Source organism: Heloderma suspectum, chromosome 1 (genome assembly GCF_057233095.1).
Source record: "Heloderma suspectum isolate Gila_16-S chromosome 1, 16-S_ref, whole genome shotgun sequence".
NCBI lineage: Eukaryota > Metazoa > Chordata > Lepidosauria > Squamata > Helodermatidae > Heloderma > Heloderma suspectum.
The window spans coordinates 68,933,232-68,947,498 of record NC_139458.1 but is presented as its reverse complement, the minus strand read 5'-3'; the positions used below and the strand labels follow the sequence as shown (position 1 = coordinate 68,947,498).

The window sequence follows — 14,267 nt, the reverse complement described above, 5'->3', positions numbered from 1 at the left end:
GGGAAGTGGGTTTTGCTTCGCCTTAAGTCCTCATGATGAGGACTTAAAGAGCGGAGTACCGCAGGACTCAGTCCTGGGCCCAGTGCTCTTCAACATTTTTATTTATGACTTGGAGGAGGAGGTGCAGGGAATGCTGATCAAATTTGCAGATGACACAAAATTGGGCGGGACAGCTAATACCTTGGAAGACAGAAACAAAATTCAAAGTGATCTTGATAAACTGGAGTGCTGGGCAGAAAACAACAGAATGAAATTTAATAGGGATAAATGCCAAGTTCTGCACCTACGAAAAAGAAACCAAATGCACAGTTACAAGATGGGGGATACTTGGCTCAACAACACTACAAGTGAGAAGGATCTTGGAATTGTGGTCGATCACAAGCTGAATATGAGCCAACAATGTGATATGGCTGCAAAAAAGGCAAATGCTCTTTTGGGCTGTATTAATAGAAGCATAGCTTCCAAATCCTGGGAAGTACTAGTTCCCCTCTACTCAGCACTGGTTAGGCCTCATCAGGAGTACTGTGTCCAGTTCTGGGCACCACACTTGAAGAAGGATGCAGACAAACTGGAGAGGGTTCAGAGGAGGGCAACAAAGATGATCAGGGGACTGGAAACAAAGCTCTATGAGGAAAGACTGAAAGAACTGGGCATGTTTAGCCTGGAGAAGACTGAGGGGAGGTATGATAGCGCTCTTCAAGTGCTTCAAAGGTTGTCACAGAGAGGAAGGTCAGGATCTCTTCTCCATCATCCCAGAGCGCAAGACACAGAATAATGGGCTCAAGTTACAGGTAGCCAGATTTGAGCTGAACATCAGGAAAAAATTCCTGGCTGTTAGAGCAATACGACAATGGAACCAATTACCTGAGGAGGTAGTGGGCTCTCCCACACTGGAGGCGTTCAAGATGAGGCTGGACAGCCATCTGTCAGGGATGCTCTGAATTGGATTCCTGCATTGATCAGGGGGTTGGACTCGATGGTCCTGTACTATTCTATGATGTGGGTTAAAAGGATTATTCGCGACAAGCTGGAACCTGTGAAGGTTTTGAAAGGAATGAGTAGGTACTGGATTGGGACAAATTGTGTCCTTCACGTCATTCTCTCATCCCCTCAGTAACCTTTTAATCAGTGAAGGAGCTGTTTTCTTACAGCTTAAAAAGATCCTTCAGGGAAGGGTAGGGGGAAAGGAATAGGAATACACAACATGCTCTCATGCTCCAAAGCCAATCCCCACTTCTGGTTTCAGCCCCCAGTTAAAGGGGAACAAGCAGAAGACTGCTTGCTTTCCTTCAGTTACCCTCACCTCCATCTGGCCATAGGGGGATCATACTTGTGCAGTGACATCTACTGCCAGGGTTGTTTTCATAAGCACACCACAGAAATGCAAACCACTCTGTCATTCTCCTCACCCTCTCCCCATTTAGGTTTAATGGATGTCCAGATGTGGACATACTACTTTACTAATATAGTGATGTTCACTCCTTAAGTCCCAATTAGAGAGATCATGATTGCAACATGAACTCTCCTTGCATGCTCAAGTGATCAGGGAAGGCTCTGCTTCCAAGGCTCTCCTAGTATTCTGAATTAGGTGGGGAACAGGGCCTTCTTTGCTGCGGCACCAACCTCACACAAGGCTCTTTCTACATGTAGCTACTGGCTCAGAGTGTCCCTGGTTTTAGAAGAGTAGTTCAGAATTATTTTTAAAAGCTTCGAAATGTGCTCCAGCTACTTTTTATATAATTTTGTTAGACTCGGATTTGTGAAACTCGGATTTCACTTGAGTTTAGGAATTGGCTGGATTTCACATTGCCATGTTTGTGTACCTTTGTAAGCTGCCTTAAAGGCAAGGCAGGATATCCATTTAATTAATAAAATATGTACAAAGTCTTTTACTGTTGCCAAGAAGTCCCCAGCAACACAGGGTATGATGGTAATAAAAACTATAAGACGATTTCAGCTTTGTTTTCTAAATCAATACAATTTCTCAAATTTATTTTTAAGAATTACTTCTAATATATCTTTTTCACAGAAGGAGGGTATAGGGAATGTTCTCATTCCATCTGTAAACACTGAAATACAGATCTGGGAAACAAGGGAAGAGACACAAAAAAGTGCATTTTACAAAATTATCAACTAAAATATATTTTACATGTATTACATTTTCAATTTAAATTCTACTGACTGCATTTTCAGTTTCAAAAATATTTCCATATCTAATAGATTAAAAAAGCATGAAATATTTTCAATTCAGATAAGACATTTCAAATCATTTACATGCTGTCTGCAAAACAGCATAAAACAACCACACAAGTCTTTAAACAATATTCTTGGCCTGAAGTAGGTTCTGACAATATCAGAAGCAAGAAAGAGATAGGGTTTCTCCTCTCCAGAAAGGGGGCTCCTAGCCTATCCCAGAACCTGGACAGATATACTTTCTTTCCTTTTGGACAAGTGTTTTTTTTCCTGCCTGGAGAGGAGGCAGGAGAAAGGTGGAAGAGGAAGCAGCAGCAGAAATCAGGTTTTCAGGAAGTTACTCTGGTTTCTGAAGCCAAGTTTCAAAACCTCTTTCAACAGGGCAGGAGCACCCTGAATTTGAGTCTGAATTAAATGTTTTGAGGATTCCTGTCACCACATCATGAACAACATAACTCTTTTCATAAAAGAGGATCCTTAGCAACATGGTTTCTTCCCCCACCCCCCAATCACAGCAAAAAGGAATCCCAAATCTGATTCTGCATAGATCAGACTATCCAACTCCTAATACACAATTCTTACCCATCTCATTCTGGGAATATTCCCTATTCCAGTTGCTTCTCTCTCTCTCTCTCTACAATTCCCTCCTCAACCAGGCAAATGGAAGAACAGGCAGCAGCTACAGAACCTACAATATTGCTCCCAAACCACCCCTGTTCACCACTAGGCTGCAAAGAGTGATGCCAGTTCTACCTTTCCATCAAATCAGAGCTTCCCCCTCTGTGATGCTCACACTAGCTTGAGTGAAAAGCCACAGGGAAGCCTCTGTTCCATGCCTGTGCTATAACAAGACGTGCTTTGTAGCACTAGTAACTCCAAGAGCCCCTTTACATGCCCAAGCAATGACAAAGCCATTACTTTGGCACTCGCAAGCTTGGATAAACCATGGATCTTTGCTCAGAATTAGGATAGGAGGTTTCCCCTAACAGTAAGAATAAATAGTTTCCCACTAGAATAACAGCAGGAATCATCCTCTTGTGACCAGGAGGCATAAGTACCACCACGAGCTTTGACCATTTCAACTTCTCTCTCCCTGTCACTTTCCCCTCTTTGGTATGTCAAGCAAATCTGTAGATACCGCTTGCTTTAACGCAAAAGGAACTGAACATGGCAGGGCTACTTTCTCCAGGCCAGGCGGACAGGCATAGAGCACAGGGGGCCATACTCTCAATTCTAGCCTGTGGGCAAGTACAGGTAGTGCTACTTCTACATGAAAAGACGACAATATTAAAGCCGTAGGAACACTTCTATATCATTTAACACTAGTTCAGACCCCACCCCACCCCAAAATGTAGGTCCCCAGTTCAGGTGAGCGACTCTGGCCGTCAGCAGGTACACGGACTGATACAGTGTTGATTCTGATTCTTTAGAATTAGTGCAATCTACAAATGGAATCCCAGCTTTGTGTGACTGATTCAGTGGACTCTTCTTATGCTGTCCTTTGGTTTGCTTTAGAATTAACTGAAATAGCTTTGTGTTAAAGCTAAACTAAAGTATTTCTAAGAGCTATACATGTAAGGCAAGAGGCAGAAGTATCTGTAGGAATCAGGTAGCAGTTTCTCAAAATGCAACCCTCTCACTGGTCAGTTCCTTTTGGGAGCCCAAGAGTCTCACCTTGGTGGGCATGCTCAGATGGACAGTGTTAGAAACCTGGGGATGCTGGGAGAGAAGAGAGGTAGGCAGGCAAGAGCATGCCAGGTTAAACTGGTCAGGTTAAGACGCCTGTTTTAAAGGATGCAGCGTAAGCATTACACACTGTCATTACTTCACTCTGGCTTCGTAAATGAGAGCAAAGAAAATGGAATTGGGATGAGAAATAATACAAACTACTTGTACCAGCAGAAGGGATGCCTCTCCAGACTTGTGGAGGGAGGAGTTCAGTAATGTAGCAGCTCTCACTTGAACCTCATACTCTGGGCGCTTTCCAGGTGCCCATCTCCGACAAGAGCAATCCTACAGGTTGGGCCCTGTTTTCTTATATCCTACTCTTAATCATATTTACTTGGAAGTAGATCCCACTGATTTCAATGGAATGTACCGCTAAGCAATTGGTTTAGGACCACAGCCGTAGAAAGATATGCAGCTTTACACAATAGCATGAGGTAATCCTATTACATCTTTCCCACTTCCTGCTTTGGAGATGACGCTCACAGCCAGCCAGGAAAGCCCCAATCTGACTAGGCAACCATAGGAAATAAACAACCTTCAGTGTGGTCCTTCTGCCCTTACAAAGAGAAATATATTCAGCGTGTGAGAAGGATACTCAGAACATCGTTTCCAAAACAAGAACTCGCCTCACCAATCAAAAGGGCCTCTGCCCTTCATATAAGACCCTTCATATAAGATCATGAGTTCAGGGACGTATCACAGCTTGACTCTCTCCTGCCCTGAAGTTTCCCTTCTGTATGTTCTAACCATCCCCACCAAGATTGGCTCTGGATTCATCAGTTTACTGGCTTTTATCCCCTGGACCATCCTCCCCTTCTCACCTCCCCCAATATATGAAGCTTGTTGTACATATATAGATATAGATCTACAAAAGCGAGTACCTATATCTATATACACACACACATTTCTCTATAGATATATATTTTTGTTTATGCTCTTTTATAAGAAGTGCTGTGCTTTGAACATCTGCCTTAACAGGAAATCTGCTCTCAAATGCAGAGGATAGAGTGCTTAGGCATTCTGTTCTGTGCCTGATGGCCGGGCTCAACGAGAGGAGGTGTGTCCACGGACCATGAGGTCAGCCTGCCCTTGGCTCTCCATCGCCACTTGTCAACCCCACAGTTGCAGAGCTCCATTACTGTGGATTCTTCAAGATGCGTCCATGTCTGAAGTCATAGACGTGACGGCAGAGGAAAACCAACTCTGGATCAGTGTCCTCTGGCACCTTGCGATGCGCAGGGGTGGAATACTCTTCTGATGGAGGAACCATCACTGTTTTCTTGCCTGGGATGCCCTCAATGCGACGCTTTGCCAAGGCACAAAATCTGCAAGAGAGTTAGATAACTATGGTAGTATACTTGTGCTTCTCAGACATCCATCATTTGCCACAGCAACTCATTGACCCAAAGGCTGTTGATGGGTTATTTGAGGGTTGCTGCCCACCTCAAACAAGCCATGCCACCTGGGTTTGGATGACATGGCAAACCATGCTGGTGTGGGTAATTGGGGAAATCCGGCTGGCACGCATGGCAACTGCAACAAGCCATGGTGGCTTGTTTCAGCTGCCATAATTGTGCGAACCAGGCTACTGGGTCAGACATTCACCAAGTTGTATTACTGCAGTCTTCCCCAACCTGGTGCCCTCCAGATGTGTTGGATTACAACTTGCAGAATTGCAGTCCAAGTTATCTGGAGGGCACCAGGTTGGGGAAAACTGTACTACTGTGCACCTCTCTAACTTGAAAAAAATATTTTTTATTACAGCTTGTCCAATAGAAAAGGCAACCCCCACCCCCCGACTCTAGAGTTGCTGCTTTTCTGATAATCCTAAGGGAGGAAAAATAAGAGGCAGGCCATGCGGATGCATAATGTAGTGATATGATAGAGAGCTTCGGCTATTGGGAGGTATAGAAATGAAATGAAATAAATATGACTTCCAAGAAAATACAACCGGGGGACGGGACGGGATGACAATGATGACAGGACAGCATGTTGCCCTACTGACCCCTCCCTAGCATCCTTACTCCGAAATCCTAAGAACAGCTGTGGGTGCCCCACTCATGTTCTGTTGTCAAGAGGCAAAAGGGTAAGATTCGGTCTCTTGCCTCTCAGTCCAGTTGAAAGCACAGTGACTAGATTGAGAATGGTCAGCTGGAGTTCCCACCGCCTTTAATGCTGACTCTATATTATATACGTAAACCAGCTTATATCAATATATTTAATTATATTGCCTTTCTACAGAGAAAGGCACAAGGTGGTCTCATAAGGAACTATGTAAACCAGATGTGAGGAAAGTGTGCCCTCCAGATGTTATTGGACTGCAATGCCCATCAGCTCTAGCCAGCACAGCCAGAGGTGAAAGATGATGGGAGTTGCAATCCAACAACATCTAGAGGGCCACAAGTTACCCACTCCTGATGTAAAAATGCAGAGATTGATTTCTACAGTAGCTTAAAAACAAAGGACTAGTGCAGAAAATGGGTGGTTCGGTTTTCATATAGAGATATCCCTCTCAATTCTACCCTGCTGCAGACCTAGACTTATTTCACAGCCAAGATGTCAACAGTGGTCAGACAAGGTTCTGGCCACCTGTTTCCCTTATATGACAACCATTCTAGCACAATGAACTAGATAGGCAAAGATTAGCTTTAACTCAAAAACCTTTTTTTAAAACAATGAAGGCAAAACACTTTAGAAAACAAAAATCGGACAGTCGAAAAATTACCCACTCAGAAGACAGCTTGCTATCCACAGCTTGGACAAACAAGGCAGCCTTTGATAATGCATATGAATTTAGATACACTTAACACACAAATACAAACATTCAATTAAACATTCCTTCTAGAAAGATTGCAAGCTTCAAATTTTCTCTACTGGGGAAAATATGATTGTTGTGTCTTAAGCTGTTCTAGTCTTAAAAGTGTGCATGATTTTGATGAAGCGTTGATTATAAATTGCATAGAATTTCAAAGTTATTTTTAAGAAGTTGCACACTTTCTAAGCCCTGCAAAATTCACCAAAAGAGGAGTGGGTAAGCAGATGGACAAGCAGTGGACATTTTTAAAGGCAAAAAAATCCAGGGAGGAAGTCAGTATAAGCAGTATATTTTTGCCATCATGCTTCCTCTTACATGTAGCAAGAACAATCCATTGCAAATGGCTGGGATGCACAGAAAACCACAACTTCTGCCAAGCAGAAACAGAGCAAACCCATCGGCACATATGTCCAAGTGGACTATAAGCAAGCACGTGGATAAGCCAGGCACATGCGGTTCCATGGAACTGTATTTATGGAGCCTACAGCCTAGACAACCGCAAAAGCAAGTGAAGAGCGCCACCTACCTGCAGTACTCTGCAAAGGTCAGAACATAGCACTTCTCCTCAATACAGGCAACACTGTTTTCATCCTGATGTCGGGATGCAAAGATCTCATTCTGAAGAGGGAACACAGTGGAGATTGTAATGTTTGACACAACATCCTCCTGCACAGGAATAGTTAACCCAGACATACTTTTGTCTGTGGTCTCTTAAGACATGCATCACGCTTGTGTTCTCCTCAGGCAGCAGCTTTAAATGCAACACTGCCAAGGAGTAGACCTACTGCTTTATCCAGAAGGCAAAATTTTATGGGGCAAATTTGCGGAGTATCTCAACTACAGCTTATTTAGTGATTATCTGCTTAAGTCGTCCTAAGACATTCATGGTTTAAGGTCCTCATTTGTTTGGGAGCTTAACCATCTGATCCAATTCATGGGTACTTGGAAATATGTCCTACTAAGTTCAAAGGGGTGTAATCCCTAGTAAGTGTGTACAGCTGTGGTTAATCTCAACACCCATGAGGATTCTTGGCTTACTAGGAGTCCATTCGTTACATAATTCCACTAATGGTAAAGTAAAAGATATGCAGCCAGAAATTAGGATAACTTGAGAAGGATTATACTTCCCATGAAGTATAGTTTTTCATACTATTCTATAAGGGTTAAAACAACAACAACAACAACGATGTCATAAAGTAGCTTTCTATAAATTATGCCATAGAGTTTTATGAGCCTGAACGTATACATTTACTGAATGATAATTTCCAAACTGCCCTAGCTCTTTGGTATAGAGAAAAACAGATAGGCTAGAAATAAAATAAAAATTTTGGGTTGCCATACATATCAGTACTTATTCTCACTCGCCTATGAGATATTTTAAAACAACATATTAATATATTTAAAAGGGACCACAGTAGTACCTCTTTTGATGTTTGCCTTTTGGGGATCCTCTAGTGCTGCTCCTACCCTTGAAACCTTTGTGGGACTCTTCACATGAAATGCCTCCCATATCCTCACAAAGTCTACCTTGCTGAAGTACAATTTTAAACTGGAAAAAAGTGGCATCCTCCCCCCCCCCCCCATGTCAGTCTAGAACTTTTAGATCTGAAATAATCAGAAGTGGCTGAATCACCCTGTCAGCTGGATAATGTAGCTGGAACTAGTTTAATCAAAGCAATTGTTAGCTGGGTAGGAGAGAAGGGATGAAATGGTATTTTTTGTTGGTGCTGGAAAAAGCAATTTCCCCCACAACTGACCTATTTACTGTGGGGAAAGACATTTAGATCTTCCATAACAGAATGACACCTGTGTATTTATAGTGGAATAAATACAATCATTTGGGAAGGCAGTAATGTAACTGGTATTGTCTTAATAAAACATCAAGTCTTTAAAGACTTTAAACATCTACTGTACTACAATCACTGTACATTATTAGGTCTGGTGTTTTACATAGAGTTTGGACCTTAAAAATGGGGTAAGACTATTTTAGAATGTGAACAAGTACCACAAATTCTGGCAATAGATCCATAGAGATAACAGCACGTTCCATCCAATGTAATGTGAACTAGAGATATGAAGGTCTGGATAAAAGGGTGGGGGAGGAGAGAGAGGGGATACCAGAAACAATAGAAAAGAAGGCTTTATCCAAGGATTTCTGGAAAATTTTTCTGGGTCCCCCTCCATTTTTTCTAAGCCACATCTCTAGAGTGATTTCCCCTTGCACTACAGGATTTCTGCTCTTCATGCCCCCACCCAAATCTGCTCTGGAAGTTCCCCAAGTCATCCAGAGTACATTTGGGGGGCTCGGGGTGATTCCGTCAGCCATTTCCATTCCACTGGTGGATGGACAACATTGGATACAACCCAACATATTTTCAGATTGTAAAACCATTAATGTTTTGGGCAAGGCAACTGAGGGCCAATATGAACTTGAGCACACCCCGGGAGAGAGTGGAGGACAGGAAGGCCTGGTGTGCTATGGTCCATGGGGTCACGAAGAGTGGGACACGACTTAACGACTGAACAACAAGAATAACAACAACTGAGGGCCATATTTTACACGCTTGCTACTCAGATTACTTGCCAACTTATGAAATGCTGCAATTTTTTACTTAAGGAAGCTGAGTTGGTTATATGTACAGAAAGAAGTGGCCCAGCTAACCAAGAAAGGAGACTCCACATGTTTTGAAATGTGAAACTTCTACGTACGGCAGATATGTTCATTGTTCTCCCTCCTCCCGGCATGGAAGCGGCTGCACAGTGCCATCATACAGACGCTCACAACTCACCTGATGCATGCTAGGATTGCGGCCTCCCTGAGTGTGCTCCGGCCTATAATACCACAGGAGGCTCATCATCAGTTCCCCTGGAAGAAGACAAGGTATGTTTCTACAGAAAACTAACACAACAGTGGAAGCAGAGGCAGACAACACAAAGAGAGAGCTCACAGCACCTCTTTCAGCTGCAGGGTGAACCCAGCATCACAACAGATGTCCGTATCAGCTAACTGAATGCCAACCCAGTCCTCTAATGTGCCCCTCCCTGCCTGCCTTAGAAGGGCTGCCTGCTTTTTAAAAAAATAATTGCTCCAGGGATTTGGGGGAGATTTCTTGACAACATCATGGGATCATCCAATCAGCACCATCAACAGTTGGCTCTGCTTCAAACTTGCAGAACAATTACTCATCTCCTGAGACTTCAACCCTGGAGAGGAACAGGTACAATTCGACTGGTTTCAGTGAAAGCACTTCCAAGGTGGCCTCACTCTTCTCAAAACACCGTGCATGTCTTCACCATTAAAATTAGCAGCCATGAAGAGGAAGTCAAATTTTCTCCAGGGCTGAATGGCTGAAGTTCTAGTCAGCTCAGCTTCACAATATAGCCTTGGACCAGCCTGTATAGGCTCCCTTCAGGGTGCTCACATTCCCCTGGTGCTCACAGAGACCTTGTGGAAGGACAGTGATGACAGCTGGCTTGACTGTTTCAGCAAAGGGCAACTTGGCTTTGGGTTCAAACTTGATTAGAAAATGCTACGGTCCCAGACTGCCATCTTATCAACAAAGACTCAGCTGTATAAACTCGGGGAGAACTTCACAGTATTCCTCCTTTGGCCCCACATACTTTGGATGCTTCTCATACCTTTTTATAGAGGAGCGTCTGAAATTTAACTGGAGCCATCTTCACCAAGGGAAGAAATTTCACCCCCATATATAATAACAGATTGATGGTGGTGCAACCATCACTAGTCCAAATTACTTTTACTTCTTATTCCCTCCTGCACTACAGCATGATCCTAGCTGCTAGCAGCAAGATTATCAGGCAGGCAGAAATTCAAAGCTTTATACTCTTTCCCAGACTGCAGACTATGAAGAATCTTAGCTTAATTAGAGGTTCACGATGTTCTGGCTGTTACAAAATCAGGTGGGAGCAGCTGTTGCTACGATGTTAGAATCAGCAAATCGGTACAAGTATTTTCAGGGCAAACATCCCCAAACACTGGTTTGGAGCCAACAACCAGAAGTTGCAGTTCTTGAGACCAGTATGAGAAGTGAAGTGAGCTCACGGATCATCATGAAACGTTAAAAAAAAAAAAAAATACTATAGTTTCTTCTCCTCCCGCCGTGACACAGAGATGGCCACCAATCAGATAAAATTCTCTGAAATAAGGGAAGGTCTAAATCAGGGACAGGCAATTTCTTCAGCCAGGGTGGTGGCGTTGGTGGGTTGCTCCTTTGACCCCATGTACCTTGGCTGGAGAAGGTCTGACTACTGAGGCTGAAAAACCCTCCCAGCATAAAAGAAAGGCTAGTTCAGTGATAAAGGCTGCCCCAGAGGCATCAGCAATTAATACCAAGACAACTGGGGACCAGGGAAGTCTTAAAATGATGGGAGCGGAAGTCCAAAACATCTGGAGGGCACCAGGTACAGAATCCTGGCCTAGAGGCATCTGTGTTGTTATGGCAGCAGCTTATGGGGCACCCTGCCATTCCATACAGGGTGCCCGTGGGGTGAGAAGAGGTGTCTGACGCACAGCTATGACCCATGCTAGATGTCTCTTCTGATCCTACAAATGCCATGTACAAAACAAAATACCCCAGAAATCTCTGAGATACTCTGCAGTATTCTCATCTGGCATTGCTTTGGATGGAGTGGACAGCTGCAAAAAAATAATAAGCAATAGATCTGCAGGCTCCTGGTTTGCCTTGCTGGGTATTTCATTTTCATATCTGGAATAAGCAAGATGTTTTCCCCTGGGCCAAGCCTGAGGTTTTTCACAACCATGGATACAATTCACTTGCTTGAGCCACTTAACATGTGTTTTGCCAAATGTATTCTTTTGCCCCGTGAAAACTTTTGACATGAGGAACCTTAGGTCCTTTCTGCTTTCTTATCATTTGGATGGTATTGTTAATAAAATAGGGTGGCTGGGGTAGAGGAGCAGAGAGCAAGTTGAATGGAATGACCCTGCTTTTCCTTCCCAACTTGGCAGTTTTTAATAAATATTAGCTAGTTTTTGTATTTTTAAATAAGCCATCCATCACATTTCTTGCTATTTCTCCCCAATGGTCTACACGGGAGATTGCCATTCAATAATTTTGTCTGTCCAATACCTGTTTTGGGGTCTTCCCATAGGGCAGATATCTTTGCCACGTAAGGCATAGATTTCTTTCGTGGTCCTGATTTCAGGAGGACTGTGTCTCGGACCCGGATGATCTCTCCATCTCTCTCCACAGCCTGGTAGCTCTTACGAACAGCTGGCTCTGGTTCATTCTACAAATATTGACAAGAGGGAGCGCCAAGAAAAGAAGTGAGGCTGGAAAAACAATGCTGAGAAACAGACACCAGCTTCCTTTAATCCACCTACACCAAGTAGAAAGCTTTCTGCCAAAATGGGTGTGCCAGAGAACCCATGGAGGAGCTGTAGCGTACAAAACGGCAGGATGCATCTCTCTTCCCAGCGGGTTAATTTCAGAAGCAAAACACGCTGCTCAGATGAAAGGCAATGATTAAACCCAGAAAAAAAGAAGCCAATTCAGAGTCTTCACATTCGCTTTAAAGGAAGAAGGTGCGGTAAAAAGCAGGCTTCTTTAGTGTCTGGCTCTGTGCAAGACTGAGGGTTAATGTCCCCATTAAAGCACCATTTTTAACCTCACCAGAGTAGAAAGTAAGATGGTGCAGCCCACTTCTACTGGGATGCTTTTTGCTACAAAGATGTTGAAAGATAAAAGGCGAATGAATGACCACTTTATACTTTTTAAATACAGAAGTTGTAGGTCCACATATGTATGGAAACATGCGTGAGCGACTGCTGATATAAGCACTGTGAAAAGCAAATCCCTGCATCTACGTAATGACATCAACAGGACAAAAATATTATGTAGTGCACCTTCCCACATTATGAAATATCCATCCTGTATTATATAATTACAAAACACCCTTCCACGTGGTGAGAATCTGTGTACAGATATGTGAGTTAAGTTTGCAAGTTTCAATATGGAAAAACCAATACCATCTCTAGCTATGCATAGTAAACATTTAAATGTCCACCGCTATTAATTTTGAAGAAGCAATGTAGAATTATCTGTGGACAATAGCCTTTTTCATTGCTACTGTACATTTCTAATTCATTCCATGTATCACCACAAAAAAATGTATTTCATGCTGTGTTTCATGTTCCTTAAGAATTCCTTTGAAAATCAGTTTTAAAAAATGTGTATAATATTATGGCCACAATCTGAAAGATCCATGAAAACTAATGGGACTCATGGAGATGGAAAGAAATTTGTGAAAAGCATCCCTATTTGCAAGGGGGGGCGGGGTCTGTCTGTCTGTCTCTCTCTCTGAAAGTAACTAGTTCTGGGCTTAAAACAACATGACTGAGTGAGAAGAGTGCTGAACTCTAAGGGCCAAATCCTGTGAGGAATTCAGTATCAAACTACCATGAATTTGTCCAAGGCCCGTTTCAATGACAGTAGCTCTTAGTTTGAATGCAGCATAGATCAAATTATTAGATATTTTCAAAAAACAGCATGCAATTATGTAATTAAATGCAACATGTATGCAGTGATATCACATGTATGCAGTGATGATAAAGGTATTTCTTGGGGCTGAATATAGTTGCATTTTCCCATAATAAAATAACGAGGCAATACGTAATAAGAACTTGCAAATATAACACCACCACATTGGCCACCAAGGTGAGTATAATATATGTAGATCACAGTGGAGGAGAACAGCCCAGCAAATGAATTCCCCCCCCCCCCGTCCCCAATATGACATCACCATTCAGGGATTTAGGTACCCTTCCAACATCCCCCTTATCTCTATTCATTCTCTAATACTGCAATGCAAACACACACCGTTCCAAAAAACAGATACATATATTGATCTGATTTACACTACTTGAACCTCAAGTACTTTTTTTAATGGAAGCAGACATCCCTTCTTCCGCACTGGATGGATTCCATTGCAAAATCTGTGCAAAGCCTTGTGAAAAAGTCTAACATGTGCCATTTTTTTCCTATGACAATTTAATCCCCATTAACTGTTGTTAAAATTTCAATTACGTACCATCAAACTGTCCATGAAGAGCTTAAATTTGCCTTGTTGTCATTGGTCGTAATAAGTTCCTCCCACACCAAAGGTGTGTGATTGAGCAGAACCTGATTTGCATGAACCTGATTTGGTGAAAACGGTGGGGAAATGCTCTTGTAGTGGGAAGCCCACTGGAGAAGACAAGTATGCCTCACTAGAATGCCCTTGTTCTACAGGGCCAGCCTTACAGCTAGGCAGAGTAAAGTGGCCTGCCTTAGGTGGCAGATTATGAGGTACCATTAAAGAGCGCTAAGTTGTCAATTAGAGGCCTCCGGCACCAAACACATCTTATTAGGTCAACTCTTCTTTCAGCTCAGAGAAAAGGGATAGTTGCAAAAGACCACAGGAAACACAGGAAAACATACGGCGTTGATGGTGGTATCCACTCCCTGCCCTGCCCCCCTTGTAATAGCTACCTTGATAAGAAAGCTAGAGT

At 42.9% G+C, this 14,267-nt stretch overlaps 2 protein-coding genes across 3 annotated transcripts in view; one reads left to right on the top strand and one right to left on the bottom strand.

Annotated features, from left to right (window-relative positions):
- LOC146357333 (uncharacterized) overlaps positions 1–14,267 on the top strand; it is a 91,394-nt gene that overhangs the window by 47,329 nt on the left and 29,798 nt on the right. The gene's annotated exons all lie outside the window — the stretch shown is intronic.
- The window catches only part of BAHD1 (bromo adjacent homology domain containing 1), an 84,887-nt gene continuing 72,575 nt past the window's right edge, over positions 1,956–14,267 (bottom strand). Inside the window, exons 4-7 of the mRNA XM_084845306.1 lie at positions 11,848–12,007; positions 9,526–9,602; positions 7,263–7,354; positions 1,956–5,246 (exon numbers count right to left, since the gene is read on the bottom strand). Coding sequence (XP_084701432.1) covers positions 5,057–5,246; positions 7,263–7,354; positions 9,526–9,602; positions 11,848–12,007 — 519 coding nt within the window. The 3' untranslated portion in view covers positions 1,956–5,056. The remainder of the gene's footprint in view (positions 5,247–7,262; positions 7,355–9,525; positions 9,603–11,847; positions 12,008–14,267) is intronic.